Below are 19,804 nucleotides of genomic sequence, written 5' to 3' on the forward strand. Positions count from 1 at the left end.
GATGACATCAGCTGGATCAATGCCAAAATAAGCTACAATATGTGTGAGGGGCAGGGTTTGTTGTGCCTGGCACCACTTGTTTCTTTGTAGTTTGGTAAATGTTAATTTATTCTCGACAACTAATCCTAAAGAGCTTCTTAACCAGTCACCACTTTGAGGTAAAACATTGAAGGATATCTTTTGGTTCCAGATATTTGTTTCTCAATTTCTGTCCTAAAATGGCTCTTTAGATTGGAAAGGTTGCCAACCTATGCCCTAAACTCCTTTTCTAGCCTTAATCAAGTTATTTTTATGCCTAAACAAAGCCAGACTGTAACTACTGCATTATCTAGATGTGTTTTGGGCTCACATCCTGGGAGATTATGCTTCTAAGGATACCCTTTGTGTTGAAATGTGACGTCTTAGCCAAGAATCAGCATGTGATGAGTATGGAATGACAATGTGTAGGTTATTGAATGACACATGGTTTTTAGTGAATGTAAATAAACCACAGAAAAGTCATTAACTCACATCATGTAGGTCAACAACTGACAGGAAAAGGAAACGCAACACAATCAGGTGCTTTTTTAAGAAAATAAGTATGTTGGTGACATTTCTGAACCGTCTAAATGAATTATTCTGCTTTCAAGCTGCTGTTGTTCAGGGTGTCAAATTGTCCTTATTGATCGCATCCTGATCAGTTCAGTCTGAAGTCGAGCTGCAGGTGAAGATGAATATTCAGCTGGAAGCATCACACATTTGTGGATTCATGTTTCACTGCAAAAAAAAAGTTCTTCCACTGCTCTTTCTTTGTTATAAAACAAATGAATAAAATAAGAGGACTTTCGTAGCTCCATGAGGACTCTGTTGATCACATGACCCATCAGCGTCTCTGTCTGTTACAGTCTTTTCCTGTCTTTACATGGATCTCATCAGTCCATAATGAATGGAGCTTTTAAGGGTAGGAAAGTGTGATACTGACACACGCACACACACGCGAAATAAAATCAAATAAAATTTAAAAATCAAACCAAAGAAGGCAGTAATCAGGTTGCTGTTGTCTGCAGATGAACAGAAGAACTCAGACTGAACAGCTCCTGCAAAGACACATTTATAGAAACCATTTAGAATTAAAACTGTCATAAAGAAAATAATTTAGATGCCACAATTTACTATGTTATAGATTGACAACCACAGAAGAATGTTAACACTATGTATACCTTAAGTCAAGAATCCAGGGTTAAACTTCTGTTGATTTTCCGATGATAATGTTATCTCCCTGAAACACAAAATATTTGACATTACATTTAGAAATAGATTAATTAAATGTTCCTTGTTCTTGGGTAACACTAGTCACTTTTCCATTCACCCTCAAATTGCACAAACATAACTTGCGCATAAAACTTTACCTCATTGAAAAATGACAATTTCGCCAAAAGTCTAATTTTTCGATTAAAAGATTTTGCGCTGGCAAGAGGTGGTTTTTTGAGCATAGCGCAAGTGGTATATTATGCAAAATTGCAATGGAAAGACCTTTTTCACAACTAGAGTCAGGTGAATTTAAAAAATGGATGTTGACATACGTTACAACAAGCGAAGAAGAAGAAGAAACATGTCGTGGTATGTGTGGACACACCAGGAAACCCAATCATTTTTTAAATTTAGCAACATAATAATAATGAAAATATCTGTAAATCAACACCATATTTACATTAGTCGTAATGTTTATAGAATGCCTTCTCATGTGATCTCGCGATAATAAATAAACAAATCATCGCATTTGTGATTTAATGGAAAAACCGACATTCCGCACTTCTGGTTTTTTGACATTTAGTAAATATCGGTAAAGTTTTGTGCAGATGTCCAATGGAAAAGCGACTATTGTGTCTATTTTAAGATGCCAGAATCAGTCAGGAAACATAATGTGCTGCACACTTTTAATACTCCTCGGACAAATATAGTGTAAGATTCTGTTGAACGTTACTGCCCTATAATTTAGATTAGATTGTCTTTGTGTTAAACTTATTACATACATATTTATATTTGAAAGTACTCAGATATTATAACTGCACAAGGCCATTTGACCTTGAAAAAGTAGGGTCAAGGTCACCTATTTTCAATAGGCTTCTGCTCCATGCCAAGATGCATCCACAGTACAAATTTGGTGCAGATATCAACTTGGTTGCCATTTCATAACTGTAAGCTAATTTGTCATTACTATTAAATTGTGACTATTATCTGCTGCCGATTGTTGTTTGTTATGCTCTGTATGACAAAATGATAAATAACTAATAAAAACTAACTGTCAAAAAAATAAATAAATTTGGTGTAGATATCTCAGTGTATTCTTCAGATAATGTGATTATATCGTTGAACGGACAGATGGACAGATGGACAGACGACAAAACGATTATAATACCCTTTAGACCAGAAGTTGGCCAAGGGGTAAAAACTAGTTTTTCAGAAGTTGAGCTAAAAATCTAGTCTTTAGTCTTTGCCTTCACACTATCTGGGGGCTTTTCTCCAGCTTTTACCTGAGTACTAGGCAGACTCTGAGGTTTGGGGGCGATACCAGGTTTCTTCCTGTTGACGGCCGGGGAGCTGTTTATCCTCAGGCTTGGCGTTTGACAAATTGACAGACGTCCGGAGACGAATGAGGAGGAGGAGTCCACCACGTCGCCACCAATGGCAGACAAACAGCTCTGATCTGAGCCAAAGACGGTGAGGCAGTCTCCAGATGATTCAGTGCTGTCGACTGAGGAGAAAAGACGGCTCATTTACTGTACAGAATGATGGTTTTGCTAAGTTTGATGGTGACAGTGATTTCTTGGTAGGTAGTGTTTTCTTTTGTGGCTCTTGGCGATAAACTTGGTACAGCTTCATTCAGTTTTATTTTTTTAACACCAACAAAACCATACAATAGACAAGCTTTAATTTCTACTCTTAAACTCAAAAAAATCATCTTGGACAAGGTTATTAAAATAACAAAACATTGTAAATGAAAATAAATAAAGTAAACTAAACCCTGTTCTATAATAACACTATACAACTATAAGACCCCTTTCACCATAAGATACAATAAAAACACTCTGCATTGAATAATAATTCAAGTTTGACTGAAATTTATTACATTGACGTCCTTCATCTTCACTGAAAAAAATGTGGAATTTCTAAATATTAAAACAGTTCATTTCTAACATGTAGCCATGACATGTTTCCTGCTTCTATAAGGGTCTACTGTCGATCAAATGCCTTCAGGTTTTCGTATCAAACTTGTAAGATTTGTAAGGTTGATTGTGATCATGTCCAAACTTTTCATTTAATCCTAAATCCTGTTGGTACCTCTGTTGCAAAAATACAGATTTTTGTGATTTTTTTTTTTCAGATGCTAAAATCATCAGTGTCAAACACTGCACAGTAAAAAATGCAGATTGAGGAATATTTGTTTTTGAGAGGAGGGGGCTTAAAGTCACATAAATTAGCATCTGCTGTAAATTAATTGAAAGAACCCAAATTGTAATGTGAACAGTAGCATAGGCTATTAGTTAGTGAACTGCTGAAGGGATAAGTTTTCTATCTTTCTTTATCAAAAATCACAATATTTGTACTGAGTCAAACATTTTGGGGCTGAAAAGGACGTAGAGTCTGCAACTCTTAAATGAAGAGAACTGCTTGTGTTTAGAAGTTCAGCTAATTTATCATATTTTAATTCATTAATATAATTCATGTTTTATTTATTATTTAGTTGTCAGTGAGGGATCACATTTAATGGTACCAATTTTGAGTTGGTAAATAAAAATTTTAATAAAGAAAAATAAGATCAATAATAAAATAACAATAATGCAGTTGCTGTTGTTATTCAAGTCTATTTGCCTTTAACACAAAGTTTGCAAAATACAAAAAAGCAATTCCCTCTGTACAAGCAAAGCACCTTTAAATACTATAAAAGCTGCTATTGTCTATATTAAGATGTTTGGATGTTTGAGCTTTAGTGCATAGACTTATATATTTGTCATCATTTAACTCATAAGAACAGTAACATATTATAACATGGCAGAAGTGGGAAAACTTCCATATTACACAATATTAATAATTTGCCAGGCTAAATAATATTCTAAAATAGTTAGTTTGTGTAGTTTTCTCAAATGTCATACTATCTGGGAGGCTATACTTATACATATGTTGCATAAAGTTAAATATTTAGTTTTATTTTTTATTTTAGGAGTTAACAGTGTCTTCCAGATTGAACATTTTTACCAGGTTCTTAAAGACTCACTCAGAGGATGATGGACTGTTTTCCACCGCTCACAATTGCGGTGAAGATGATGCTGATGAAGATGGTGGTTGTTGAGCTCATTGTCGGTCACAGCCTCTGGGGAGGAGCTCACAGCTGCACTGGTCTCCACCCCCTGTGACTGGTTACCGGGGTAACCAGCAGGGGGCAGCGAGCCCCGGCCGGAGGAGGATGACGACTGGCTGATGGTGGTGGAGGCCGTGGAGCCGGAGCCGATGGAGTGAGGTCGAGGATATTCTAGACCCCTGTGTGAACAACACGCCACAGGGACTGACGACACATAGATGTCATCAAAGAGAAATGAAATGGATGAGCCACTGTGGGTTAGTGTGGGCTGAGGCACGAATATGGGTTAGTTTCATTAACTCAGCTGCTTTGGATTAGTGACAGTCATGATTGACATATTAAATACATCAAAATGACAAACAATTTTTAAACATTTGTCCAGAATATTGTAGATATTTTTGAGCAAATAATCAAATAATCAGAAGCTGCTGTATCCCCCTCAGATCATTGGAACTGTCACTATTTTATTGTTTCCTCTGAGTTACTATTTAATCCAAAATGTACTGTTATTGTCTAAGATGATAGCTTGACAAATATTTATCATATACTACAGTGGTGGAAAACCGTTTTCAGACGCCCCATGCATTTGTAATATATTGCATTAAGAATCACTCTTAAGTCATTGAACTCTGACAGGTATTCTTCCATTCTCAACACGGTCCCTTCTGCACGTGCTCTGTTCCATCGAGGTCAAAACCACATATTTCAGCACGATAATGAAACACAATCAGAGCATGACATGTTGAAACTGTCAAGAATTTAGTTTTGTTATTTTTTCCTGTTAACAATAGACAAAAAAATCATTTGCATTTGTTTGTGTTTGTCTGATGCAGTTACACCTCTTGAAACGCAAACAAGATTTTCCCATAAATATTTCATGCTAATATAAGAGACTGTGTAAAATTCTAAGGGTGTCCAAAAACTTTTTTCCACCACTGTTAGTTTTTGTAACAATAGCTGTACATTTATATACAGTACTTAACTGGTCAGAATAAATCTTGATGCTGTTTGCTGCATATAAATAAAAGAACACGTGTATCTCAAAAGTAATAAAAGACTTTCGACAGGCTCCATACACATTTAGCTTATTTTATTATTTTCTCTTCATCATTTATCATTTCATACCACATGGTGGTTTTAAGGTCTGGGCTTCAGGGTTAGCGCAGATCTTGTGGACACTTCTTTTACGTTGGACTGTGAAATGCATGGAAATATGCAGCCAAGTTAAAGCTCATTAAAAGTAAAAACCATGAAGACATCAAACTCCCTCTTTTTGGTAGAACATAGCTAACAAGCCACATTTATTATGTCTGTTTGTATTTTATTTTGGCAGTTTGTCCATGTTTTTCTTTGACCTTAAGCCAACACTGTCTCTGTCTCTGTCACTGTAGACTGTGTTTTAGTTTTCATAGTTTTGGGAGAAAAAATACAGTAGCTGGAAACCACTGGTGCCTGCATCATATATCAATATATAAAGGAATATATAAAGAATTATAAGTGTGTTACCACAATTGAAGACATATTTGACATTTACATAACCTTCCAACCAAAGTAAAAAAAAAAAAAATCATAGAATGAACTGTTAACCCTTTATCAGGCAAGTGACTGTTTTTGGCAATTTCTTCAAGCATTAAATATGAGGCCAATCCTGTGCCTCAGTGAGGTCCAGAAGCATGTTGATTTTTATAACATTATAAAGAGATTCAGAGAGATTTTATAGACATTTTGAAGCTGTAAATAGCGAATAAGAGTGATTTTTCTCAGTTTATGACCTTATAACAGTTGTTATATTGCATGTGTTTACTATGCAGCAAGTGCTGCTCAGACGTTTTATGGCAAGAGGAGGTAGATGACAATGTCAAATAACACACCAAGGTTGAAATTTTGAGAGTATTTCACTGAGTATTTCAGAGTATTTCAATGAGTGCTCTATAAAGGGTTAAGTGGAGGCTAGTTAGGCAAGAAATTAGTATTTTTTATTTTAAAGCATGTGTCTGATTGGCCTTATCTGAGCAAAGCACCCCAAAATAATTCATTCTGTGCATTCTCAAACTTCCTTTTGGTGTTCAATGTTTATCAGTTGACTTACTTCTACCAGGCAGGATGCAGTTAACAGCCCGGTCACAGATGGCGGCTTCACTGGGTTGAATGTCCATGAACGGTTTACGACCCATTCCCATGAACACCCTCTCCTGCAAACGCATCTCTGAACCGAAAACACACACAATATTCAGACTAAAAATGATATCTTTCTTCAGTTATGCTCTGCTGCCACATAAATAAGGTTTGTGGTTGTATTTTTTGTATTTATTGTATTAACCTCTACTGTGAGTGGCCTGATCCCACAGTATCTTCTCCAGGTCGGCGGTCCAGGCTTTCTTCACTTCCATGCTGGACGCCCTCAGTGTGTAGGTGTCCTCACTTTTCCTCCTGCGGAACCAGATCTCAAAACACAGACCGCTGACACCAGAGTTATGGGTCATACCGATGTCACTGGTCTGGAAAAACAACACATAGAGGCAAAGACAAATGACACCAACAGACAAGATAATGTGAAAGTTTACTTATTAGTAGAATCAATAATGACAGCTTCTTTTAAAGGACTGGTTCAACAATAGGGTTCCAGTCTTTCCTTGAACAGAGGCTACGATTTTGTTGCATAATTACTGAAAAATCTTTTCATTTATTGTCATTCTTATTGTTTGCATCGACTACGACAGGACCCCTTCATTAGTGAAAATGAAAGGGGACAAAATAAATACAATAAATACATTTCTTACATAACTACATTCTAAGATAATTTGAGTTATAATATTTTTTATTCCCCATCTCTTACATCTAAAGAATTCTGCAATTGAACAATTACAGGAAACATGCCAGTTTTTACCGGTGATGATATAGACACCTGAATATTGGAAAAACTATAAACCTATCAGTGATGGAACAACAATTCAGATCATTTACTTAAGTAAAAGTACTAATGGGAAAATACTCCACTGCAAAATAAAGACATGTATTCATATCCTCATTTATGTAATAATATGTAAGAAAAGTATTAAAAATAGTCATTGTGCAGTATTATTTGCTATTGTAATGTCTTTGGATTCATTTTACATCTGCAGATGTTGTAGGTAGATCTTGTATGGAGTACTTTATATAATGTTTTTATTTTTATCTGCAGCGATGCATTATACTCTATAATATGTTTATCCTCCTGAGACCCAGCTATGCATTTTTGTCCTTTGTAGGGGACAAAAGTGTGACAGTTTTACTTAACCTCCTAAGACCCAGCTATGGGTTTTCTGTCCACATTTGTGGACAAGAGTTTCACAACTTTATACAAAAAAAAGAAAAGAAAACTGTCCACCACAAAGGACATTCCATGAGAATTTTAAAAACTGCATCTGAAAAAACTGTTGCATCATGACGTTTTCAATATAGGCACTTATTTAATAAAAAACAAAAAAAGCTTGTACTTTGCTGACATTTCCTGGGTCTTAGGAGGTTATAAAGTGCTGTCCATTGCAAAGGACATTCCATTAAAAAAATAAATAAATGAATAAAAATAATTTTTTAAATGTATCTGAAAAAACTGTTGCATTATACAGTTTCCAATCAAGACAATTGTTTAATGTAAAAAAGCTAAAATTTTCACTTTCCCAGGTCTCAGGAGGTTATAGCATCATCCTGTGAAACCATAAACATGCATAAATAAACAGTTTGTAATGACTGTTCAGTTTCGTGACAAAACAAACAACTTGTAATGACTGATCAGTTATGTGATAATATGTTTTTGCAAATCAAAGAGTTTATTTAGCTTAAGAAACAGTTTTTTAAGCACGTCATCTTTCAGTTTATCACATCATGACATTAAAAATCAGCATATTTGGAGCTTTTTTCATTGTTTTCAGCAAAGATACAAGATGAAAATGTGTAAAATGTAATCTGATCAAAGCTGTCAGACAAATGTAATGGAGTAAAAAGTAGAACATTTGCCTCTATATTGTAAATATAAAGTTGAATAGTGAGTACACAGTTATCTGTAAAGTTGGAATAATTTTGTTCTTGGATACATTCCTCTTTTTATTCCTATTTACACTTAATCTATTAAGAATAAATAACATTGCCACTATCTTTTTATGAATTGAAATTATTTTATTTAATTTTATTCCACGTTTTTAGAAACAGTGCACCTATCCTTTAAAGCTCCAGATTGTAGTAGGATAAGTGTGTGTGTGTGTGTGTGTGTGTGTGTGTGTGCAGACCTTGAAGGACTGTTTGTAGACATAGACGTCATTGCCAATATCCGTTTTCTTGGTTTTGCTGAAGAGGATGAGCTCTTCAAACAGGAATATGCGGCGGACACATTTTTTCTTCCTGAAGATAACGGTGAACTCATCCTGGCGAATCAGCTGGCCCTGTTCTTTAAGATTCACCTGATGAACCAGAGCAGGAAACAGAAGAAGGTGAAGCTTTGACCCACGGTGTTTCACGTAGATCATATTTACCACGTTCATGTCTTACGTCACAGTCCCTGATGGCGTCCATGGTGAGCAGGTCGTTACCGTGACGCATCTGAAACCGCACCAGGTCTGCGGCCGCCTGGATCTCCGCCTTCTCACGCTCCCTCTCAGTGCTGGTATAATCAGGCAGATACACACCGGGCCCACACACACTCTGTGCACACACACTAGAAGCCAGGAGTGTATCTTGGATCATGTCTTTTGGTCTGTATGAGCCGACCAGAGACAGCATGTCCTGGAGCAGGAGGCTGTATTTACTGATCCTCTGGATGGGTCTGAGCAGGTACGACGACAGGTCCATCAGGTCCCCGAGCTCCTGCTGCTTTTTCTGGGGAGGAAACAGAGACAAGGGGTGAAGCTGGAAAATAAAACAGGGTCAAAACACAGTAATGTCCCGTCAGAGAGCGAACTTTAATTGATTGCTATTCCAACATTTACTTCAATATAAAGTAGCTCCTTGTTTTGGATAATCCCTTATGGTCCAACTAAAGCAAAAATTAATTTAAAAGTACAAATGTGGGTCATTTAGCAACAATAATCTGTCAAATTGTCTCTAAAATATCCCGTCAGAGAGATTTCGAATACTGTGTTTTGACCCAACAGTAACAGGGTGCTTGTTCTTTATCCAAATTAAAATTCCAGACTTTTTCTTTGTTTTTTTTTCCCAACTTATTTTATTGAGTTTTTTCAGTCACAGGTTATAACTATACAACACACCTTTGTATGTAAAAGGATATAAAGTCAATAACCTAGGTGACAGTAATGTATAAAAACAAAATAAAACTAGAAAAGCACTCGGAGAGCACAGACGTCCGCCAAGGCAATTCAGTCCCCCCCCCCTTCACCACCAAAATGTAATCATTTGTTCCTTGTGTCAGTATCAACATTTCTTGAAAATTTAGTCAACCACCCCCCCCCGCCCCATCATCACCAAAATTGAATCATTTGTTCCCTTTGTACCAGTATCAACATTTACTGAAAATTTCATCCAAATCCATCCATAACTTTTTGAGTTATCTTGCTAACAGACAAACAGACAGACAGACAGACAGACAGACAGACAGACAGACAGACAGACAGACAGACAGACCCCAATGACAACATAACCTCCGCCGTTACTCTTGGCGGAGGTAATAACCACAACAAAGAAAACAGACAACAAACAAACAGTACCTTGACATTAAAGAATACAATTATACAATCGTATGTAAGTCAATCAGTGTAAACATGGTCCATCTCAGCATTTAAAGTGCCTCACTGAGCACATAATCTCAGACTCCTACATATTCAGTAGTACATTAGGTTCAGTTCACTCCAGTCTAGCGGGGGAACAGCCACATATGTGAATACACAAGACACAACTGATCAATCAGGGATGGCTGGGAAATTTCGATCTCAAGCATATGAAAGAAAAGGGGTCCATATTGTATAAAATTTGGTCCTGGAGCCTTGAAGTGTGTATTGTATCTTCTCTACATGTATACAGTTCAAGATGGATTTGATCCAAAGAATATGGGATGGAGGAGTTGGAGATTTCCATTTGAGTAAAATCAGACGTCTTGCCAACAGAGTGACAAACACAATTATGTTCTGGTTTGTTTTACTTAAAAGCAGTGTGGAAGAGAAGGTTCCAAAAAGTGCAATCAGGTGGCCAGACTCCTCCAAAACTGCCATTTCCCCCCAAGACCTTGACTTTATGTACTTTTATACTTGTGTGCCTACTTTTTTGGTTGAGATTGTACCTTTTGTGTGTAGTAAAAAAGGTAATTTTAATAAATGTATGAATGAATGAATGCATAATTCACAGTAAATTATGTTTTACTGACAAACATTTTCAAAACTTATGAAAATCACAAAAGTGCATGGATATCACACAAACTAGTTTCACTAGAATCATTCCAGTACAGACGGGTTAGAGAAATCATATTAAGTTTTTTAGATTCTTTCCTTATGCATTTCTTATGTTCCAAGATTATGTGCCTTTGAGCATACTCTAAAATTCAACTGTGAGAGAAACTTTTTCCATACTTTATTGCAACTTTCACAAAAAATTCCAGACTTTTCAAGGTCTGGAAAACAATATTTCAAAATTTCACACTTTTTAAGACTTTCCAGACCTACACAAACACCCTGACAACAGCAATCAGTCCCATACAACTGCTAGGTTCACCTTATCAATAGTTCGGCTCCTAAACTGTGTCCTGATCTTTTAGTGGACATTACATTATTCTTAATCAGTTGAAATTTATAACACTTATCTCAAATCCCACTTTATATAATTTTATTGTTATGGAACAGATGGTTTATGGCTAAAATAGACAGGGGAAAGCTCTGTTGATGGTCAAGTAAACATCATCTCAGTCCTATTTTACATCCCTGACAGCTCTTATTATAGTTTCCAAGTCTAGATGACATCCAAATGTGTCACAGACGTGAACAATTATCCTCCTGAGACCTAGAACTGCATTTTTGTCCTCTGTAGGGGACAAGCATTTCACAGCTTCATTAAAAAAACACCATCTGTCCATTATAAAGGACATTCCATAAAAAACCTTTCTTTCTTGGGTCTCAGGAGGATTTTCCACATGTGACCTGTTCTTCTTTTTCTGGACTGTTCTCTTTTGCTCTGATGCTGAATGAAAATCACAGGCTGCTCAAAGTTTTCATTTCTTGTCCAAACAAAATGTATGGCAAAATTAAATTATAGTATATGATAATGATAGGAAATCAGTTGGAAAGTCACAGTAATGTTTAATGATTTTCAGATATTGTATCTATATATTATTATGTGTTTCTTTGTCAATAGAGAAAAATCTAGGCACACACAACATTTTTATGTTATTGTTTTAGTAGCCTGATTGGTCTGATCGATTTGACTGTGTTTTTTTCTGATTTTCTTTTTTCTTTTAAGATTTTTATGAATTTTTTATTTTTTTAAAAAAATGTGATGTAAGTCACCAAATAACAGCACGAATGTTACTTACAAAGAGACAAAAACCTCAAACTGAATAATATACTTTGGTATTGTGTTGTTGGATTTACATTTCTCTGCATTTTTAATTTTTGTTTTTACTTATCTCTTAACTTTGAGTCAAAAATAGTTTTAAAAGGGCCAAAGACATATTTGAAACTATTTACACAAACATCAAGCACTTATGTTCCTTTTTTCAGTATATTTTAATTGAAAACTAACAAAACATAACATCTTGTAGATATGGTATAAACTGACCTTGAAGATGTCATGGCGTCGGTGCAGGATCAGAATGTCTGATTTAGGTTTGTTCTTGCTGTACAGAGCATACAGGCCAAAACTTTCACTCTGAGGAAAAAAAAAACACATAACACCATAAATAAAATTAAAAGTGCAGATCTTCAATATTAAAAACATATACATTATATCCATATTTTATTCATAAACGATCTTGTCTGATGTAGGATTATTGCTGTATAACAGTCCTGGATTGTCGTATTCTACGTTTCATGATGCAACAAACATTTTCAATGCAAATCCTTGCATTATGGTTTTGTTTACATTATACAATGTCCCAGTTTTTTCAAATCCAATTAATATTTTTTCTATAAAACACTAATATGAGAGTATTATAGTGTAGTTGTTCAGTTATTTTACTGGAAAAAAAAATCACTAAGCTTTCTTAAAAATCTTTTAGAATGAAATTGGTTTTATAAGCAGCTCAATATAGGCAAAAAAAAAAAAACGGTACATTTTAATGAAGTTGATATAAATATACATCCATTTATGTTTTCTGTGACTATGTAGTTACTCACGTGTCTGAGGAAGCAGCGGGCGACCATGGCGGGCTCCCTCTGACACGCCTCCAGCTCTGGCAGGAAGTAGTGGCTGTGGAAGTCGTACAGCTTCTCCAGGTTCCCGAAGATGATGCCACGCTTTCCCCGGAGGTCCTGGGGGATGTCTGGTCTGTCCAGCAGGGGGAGGTAGTGGGTCAGGATGTATCCCAGTGAGCGTACGTACTCCCGCTCGGTGATGACCAGCTCCTCCAGGACTCGCTGCAGCCTCCTGCAAAGCAAATACAACCACAATCTGAGAATGATGAGGTAGTTTAAGGTTTGCTCTGGACTTTTTAGTTAAGGGTAACAATAACTGTGTTCCTCAGATGTAGTAGGTGGCAGTAATACACCTTGGCACTGGAAAGCGCCCGCTGTTAAGTTAAAAAAAGAAAACCACAAACTTTCTGAATAGAAAACTACATAGAAATGTGGCCGATAGTTGATTCTGTGAAGGTGAGTAGATATAAACAGCTCATTCAGTGGTATGAAAAACATGATTTTGATTTTCATGCGATTATACACTAAGAAAAAATAATTATGAACATTATATTCTGCAAATAAATCCTCCTAAACTAGACATATAGTGAACCTTTACACACGTTATTTAATCTTATTTGTCTGTTGTTTGTGAACTGTTGTGTACATTATGTTCATTCTTCAGTATAAATGTACATTTTAAGGGGTAGTTTGGTCCTAATGAGAAGGTAAATCTTTTGCATTTATTTTTTAATTTTTGCAGCGTCATCTTCAGTTACATACATTTTCATGCTACTCAGTGTTGTGTTTTGCTGCATGCTTTCTTGCCTCCTGTATTAAAACACTTGTTTATATAATGCATGATATGAAGAAAGTCAGCCATTTGTGATAATGTTCAAATTTGCTATTAGTGTGTAAACTAATACAGATCTTATCCATTTAAATTGCAGAATCTGAGGGTAAGTGAAGGCTTCACCTGACTGGTTAAATGGAGTTAATACATCAGGAGTTAATACAATGATTTCTTTTGATGTTCATCACACACATACACACAATGAAATGTGATAAATCAGTGAATACTAATGAAATACAGCAAATGCATTTAAAATGTACTGGTTTTCCATAAGTGAAAACACTTACATATGCATGGAACAAAAATGTACATAGTTAATAAATATTTACTTGTGTTGTAGATACTTTTTAAAAATTATTTTTGCAGCAACATGCAGTCACTTCTTTTTACATGTATTATAAAACAGTCACTATTGATTATGGATTTACTGACCCTGGGCTGAATTCCTGAAATAGTTTTTCTATAGTCTACTCATGAATCATGTAGCAGCATTATCAAGAATCTGAATTATGATAAAAACGTTCAGCTTGCATTACTATTCCTAAATTTGAGTGCTTTCAATGAGACACATCTTGTTAATGGGCCTTTCAGATAGATTTTTCATTAGAGTAAGAAACTAAAATGAATAACAGTAATCAACCAATGGATGCCAAGTATAAAAGAGAAGAGAATGAGTAGAAACAATACCTGTAGTCCATCACTGTAAGCTTAGAGACAGAAAAGAGTGCATCAAACCTCAATAAGACTCCATTCATTATGTACATTTGTCCGACTCACATAAAAAGGAAACATCATCATGAAACACATTGAAATGTCATTAAGTCGCAGTAAACTTACAAGGCACTGCTGGCACTTTCCTGTGGACAAAACGCCTCATCATATCTCCTGACGGGCAGGCTGGAGTGTTTACAGCACAGAGCGCCATTTCCCCCCGCCGCCCCCCGGTCACTCATACAGGACTCCTCAGAGCAGAAACTCCCATGGCGGGAAATCTGGAACTTCTGAGCTTCCTGGAGGATCCGGCAGGAAGGCTGGCCGTGGTGTGAGCAGGACGACGGGGATCGAACCCGCTCCTCTGGAGGGGTGGATGACCCCGCCGTCGCTGCCCCGGTGGTGCACGAGTCCTGGCTCGCCGACCTGGCCCCCAGACCTCGCCCCCATGGAAACCACTGGCAGCCGACAGTATGGGACTGAGATAGAGCGGCGGCATCTCGCTCGCTCCTCGCTCGAGCCGCCTGCCTCCTTCTGGTTTCCCTGTCCGTTTTTTTAACTGACCTGTTAAAAAATGACACAAAGGGAACAACAGGGTCATTCAGTTGAGCCTTAGAACTAGACCAGAGCCCCCAAGTCTGCAAACACACTTACACAAAGTGACTCATTCCAAATCTTTCATTACAACGTTTACCATCAATTATAGTGTTTTTTCTTTAGGTCATTCATGTATATTTGGTTTGATTGAGACAGAACTGTTAGTAAAAAAACATAAGTCCAATAAAGGACCACCACCAAACAAGTTTAAGACTCAAAGAATATGACAAAGTGATAAAATCTAGAAACACTGTGCTTGTTTTCACCACTGGACACAGCTCTAAATAAAAAGAAGGGAGTTTGATTCTGAAAATAAAGCGTTTCTCCTACATGGATCAGTTTGATTATCAGGATAATGAATGTATAAAGTTATTATGGGGTGTTATTATTTAGACTAATTTGCCATTTGTTGACCTTGACCTTGTTTGGGCGATTCCAAACAGATCTTTGGTGCACAAACCATGCAGAAAACAGAAATGATTTGTGGTTTTACTGTGTTTTCTGTCTAAAACAGAGGTAAACTAACAGAGTTATAATGTAAACTATCAGCCGATGCAGCATGTGAAGATTATAAGACAATATTATTTTGATTGACTATTTTGGAGATGACGATACCATAAAACAGATGTGTGTAAACAATGAGCTTCAAACTTTATTCAGTGAGTGATACAATTTGTAGATACATTGCACTGATTCGTTCTTGGTTTTGGTAGTACTAAATGTGTTCTAGTACACGACTTGTCTCTGCTGTTGAAAGTTTGGAATATCAATACTACAAAGATTACCTTTAACATTAAAAAAAAGAAATGCAACAATAGAACATCATTACCTACATAGAAATACTATTGTAGGTATAGTAACCTTTTATTTTAATAATCTTAACCCTTTATCGGGCACTATTTTTGGTAATTTCCACAAACATTACAAGACAGTGACAGCAACAGTTACAGTGAGGACAGTGAGGCAACAATCTCAAAACAAAATGTAACTGCTTTGTTAGGTACCGTGAAGTAATGGTACAAATGTAAGGAATGATGTTCAAAGAGATAATGTGTATGTTGACAGGTGTCTGGATCAGCACTTATGTTGTTCAAATGTTCTAAAAATGTTGTTCTAATGTTCTAAAACACATGTTCCTTTCACATTACAAATGTTTTTCTTTTTCTTTTTTTTTTAATAAAAAAAAGAGAAAAACAAAAAACAAAAAAAACAAACAAAAAAAAAACATGTTTTTCTTGTAATCTTTATATAGAGTCGAGGAAAAAATTATTACACCATCAAAAGTCATCAGAAACAATGGTTATGCAATCAAGTACGAACTCCTGTGTGTATCATGTGACTAAAACAGACAGAAAAGAAAACATGGAACGCCTAAAAGCACTGTTTTTATCAGTACAATACCATAGATACTGATGTAAGAACTGAAGTGATTTTGGTTATTATCAAGAAAACATGGAAAATGGATAGATATCAGCTCTGAAATTAAACTCTTATGAGCTATTTTTGTTGTTATCATTATATTTGTCCAAACAAATGTACCTTTGCTTGTACCAGGCATTAAAATGAACAAGAAACTGAAGAAAACAAGGGTGGTCCAATATTTTTTTCCGCGACTGTACACTTCTGAGATATACTTTACTTTTTTGCCACTTATGGGTAAAGAACCAAATATGGTAACTTTATCCGAATATGGTAACTTCATTGACCTCAATTTTCTATTCTATAATAAAACATTTTGAAAAATTTCACACAAGTAATAAAGTCTTCTTATGTCCTCCAATAACACACTAATGTTGAAATTTTGAATTTCAGTGTATTTTTATGAGGGTCCTATAAAGGGTTAACTACCTGTGAGGTGACTGTGGTGGGACCTCTGACCCCTGAATGTTTCCAGGATCACTGTGATCATCAGGTTTTACGATGATGTTGCAGCAGGCCACAGTTGTTGAGTTGGTGGCGCCAAACGTCGGTCGTCTGTTGCCTAAATCCACCGCTCCAGACACGATCCCCTCCCACTGTGGGTGTCGAGGCCCGGGCGTCGACTGAACCACCAGTGTCTGGCCACCGGGTGTCACCGTTTGAATATTAGTGCTCACCACGTCTATATAATGATGTTCACAGCAGCTGCTGGACCGTGCTTCCTGGTGGTAAATCTCCTCAGCGTCCTGAAGCCTCTCCTGAAGCTGCTGCCGGACCTCCTGGCATCTGAGCCAGGCCACGTTCCAGACCCGCATCCCCCTGGAGCCTTGCAGGGTGCTGGCCTGGGTCTTCACCTCCTGAAACCTTTCTGGGCTGAACTGGATGAACTTGTCCTGGAAAGACTGGAGGATGGCGTGGTTACTGGAGGTGGAGGTCTGAACAGGGTCTGGGTTTTGGTGTTGAGTGTTTGCTTGATCCACAGGTGCAGGATTTTGGTCATGGAATTGGTCTTGGTTTGTGGGAGTCCGATGCTGACTCTGCTCCAGGTAGTCTTGGCATTCACTGGCCAGAGCTGAAGCCTGATGAAAAAAAAAAAAAAAAAAAAAGATTAATTTCCTGGTAAATCTATCCAAGAACAGATCAGATGGACAAAAGTGAAATAAAACTAAAATTGAACGAAGTGATTAAATGTGCATTCTTAGCGTATGGTGTGTCAATTAAAACAATAAATCATGAAAACTTTACATATTTGAGGTAAAATGTACATACACCTGGCTTGACAAAATGCATTTAAACTCAGTTTTTCATCATTCAAAGCATTTCATTCAGGAATTTGATTGATTCATTCCAGTATATGTTTGCTCTATTACTTCATCCCTGTCAGTTAATCATATAAAATGTCTAAATAACAGCAGACAGATAGTAGAGGGAACTTTTAATTTAAATTATTATACTGTATATTTCAGTTATTACTCAAACTTTTATTTGTAAGGTCTTAGAGAAGGGTAAATGTAAAAAAAAAAAAAGCATACTGATTTCAAAGACACAATAGATAAAATATCACAAATTTGACAACTTAAGTGTTTAACCCATAAAGACCCAGTGCTACTTTTGTGGCAGTTCGGAAATGAGTTCTTCTCCACATTTAACCTTTTAGTGATTTATCACCATTTACTGTATAGTGAAAATCATGTATTTTCCCGTATTTAATTTGCTGATCATGTAAATTTTCATAAAAGCTCAGATTAAAGTAAAGATAAAATAAGATAAGATAAGATGTGCCTTTATTAGTCCCACAAGGGGGAATTCCAGATTTACAGCGGCAAAACACAAAAGCACACAAGAGCAAAATAAAGGGCAAAATCCAAAATACAGACACATTTAAAAAAGCTACTTTTTGGACTATTGAGCGCACCTGAATATAAGCTGCACGCTGCTGTCTCCAACATCTCACCACCGATTCATTGATGCCAAGTTTACACGCAGCAGCTCTATTTCCTTCTTCCACAGCCAGATCGATCGCCTTTAAATGAAAGCTGTGCGCTCATATGCATTTCTTCGTGTGTTTTCCATGATGAGGGTGTGTACATGACACGCAAAATGACTGATCTGAAGAATTTAGTGTGAGTGCGTTTGGATTAGCCGCATCATTGTTTTAGCCACAGGGTTCAAAGCGTGTGAAAAAAGTAGCGGCTTATAGTCTGGAAATTACGGTATACCATTTACATCTGTGCACATTCTGATCCTGCCACAGGTTGAATAGGGATATGGTTTCTTGCACAGTTGAGGGTTGTTATATCAGAAACACAGAAAACTGAAGACCAAGTGACTTTTTCAGCAAATACATCAATAACTAAACATAAAACAAGTGTCTCCATCCACTGTCATTAATTAAACTCCATCGGTTTTACTGGTGAATCAGTGGTGTAGAAGATGATGGTGTTTCCACGTTTTCCACGTTCGCAGTTTGTCAAAGATGACAAACACCAATTATTTACATGCATTTATTTGTTCATAATAATATAAAGCCAGAAACCACAGCATTTAATAATAAGTATCAGTCATATTATAGTATATAGTATAGATATGCTTAGACTAGGATATTATTGTTATTAATTATATAAGGAGAAGGGGTGGGAATTTATAAGTTGTACTTCTTCTCACTCCTTTTTGAATATGTATTATATGTCTTATGTTTAAGTGTTTTGTTTATTTATTTTCTTCTGTTTTGACATTCATATTTAAAATAAATACATCAATCAATCAATTTATAGGTTTAGTGGATCAGAAGTAACACTGGTCTACAAGGAAAATGCTTCCAGAATAAAAGCAATGAAATTTTACCACATGAGAGTCACTGACAAAGAAAAATCAAGTAAAAAATGCTGGTTGGCTGAACTTTCCAAGATACAGCCTTGGGTCAAAATGTGAAATTCAAGAATTAACAAGAGAATGGGTTTGACTCAAAAGGAATATTTGTCTCAGAGCTACAAGATCTACTTCAAATACTGTCTGCACATTAGAATACATTCACTTTACAGGTTCTATTTAGTGGAAGATTTATAAAACTATTATACAAATGTACATAAACCAATATATATGTGTAATAACACTTAATCATATACCTTGAAAACATCAGCAAACCGGCACTTTTGTCATTTATTTTCCAATTAATCTTATTTAAAATACGTAACATTTAGCACATTTAATCTCTGAAGCAAATCATTTCTAAAAAAATTGTAGACCAGTGTAATTAAAGATTTTATATCAGTAGATGATTTTGGTCACCAGTGGCTGTTTGGGTCTTTAAGAGTTAAATTATAGGATGACTACTCTGGTTGTAATGACAAAAAACCCAAACCTGTTCACAGAAATCGCACACATTGACCATGGTCTGCAGTTCTCTGCCACACGCCTCTGCCCTGCACAGGAAGTCCTCCAGACCGGACTTGAAGGAGTTGACCAAAGTCCTGAAGGTCTCGGTCTCCGGGTAGGACGGTCCACTCTGCTGGAGCTGCTCTGCCTCAGACACTAACGACATGGCGTGATGTCTCCGGTCCTGAAGAAGGAGAATGAGTC

General features: G+C 36.4%; 1 protein-coding gene across 1 annotated transcript in view; it reads right to left on the reverse strand.

The window, feature by feature from the left end:
* Positions 1-204: 204 nt before the first annotated feature.
* The window catches only part of LOC115421915 (uncharacterized), a 60,849-nt gene continuing 41,249 nt past the window's right edge, over positions 205-19,804 (reverse strand). The window contains exons 14-26 of the mRNA XM_030137921.1: positions 19,587-19,784; positions 16,655-17,304; positions 14,336-14,773; positions 12,649-12,898; positions 12,092-12,181; positions 8,864-9,190; positions 8,605-8,775; positions 6,660-6,837; positions 6,429-6,545; positions 4,256-4,543; positions 2,514-2,734; positions 1,200-1,258; positions 205-1,076 (exon numbers count right to left, since the gene is read on the reverse strand). Of these exons, the coding sequence (XP_029993781.1) occupies positions 1,220-1,258; positions 2,514-2,734; positions 4,256-4,543; positions 6,429-6,545; positions 6,660-6,837; positions 8,605-8,775; positions 8,864-9,190; positions 12,092-12,181; positions 12,649-12,898; positions 14,336-14,773; positions 16,655-17,304; positions 19,587-19,784 (2,967 nt within the window). The 3' untranslated portion in view covers positions 205-1,076; positions 1,200-1,219. The remainder of the gene's footprint in view (positions 1,077-1,199; positions 1,259-2,513; positions 2,735-4,255; positions 4,544-6,428; positions 6,546-6,659; positions 6,838-8,604; positions 8,776-8,863; positions 9,191-12,091; positions 12,182-12,648; positions 12,899-14,335; positions 14,774-16,654; positions 17,305-19,586; positions 19,785-19,804) is intronic.

This window comes from Sphaeramia orbicularis, chromosome 7 (assembly GCF_902148855.1).
Source record: "Sphaeramia orbicularis chromosome 7, fSphaOr1.1, whole genome shotgun sequence".
NCBI classification, from domain to species: Eukaryota; Metazoa; Chordata; class Actinopteri; order Kurtiformes; family Apogonidae; genus Sphaeramia; species Sphaeramia orbicularis.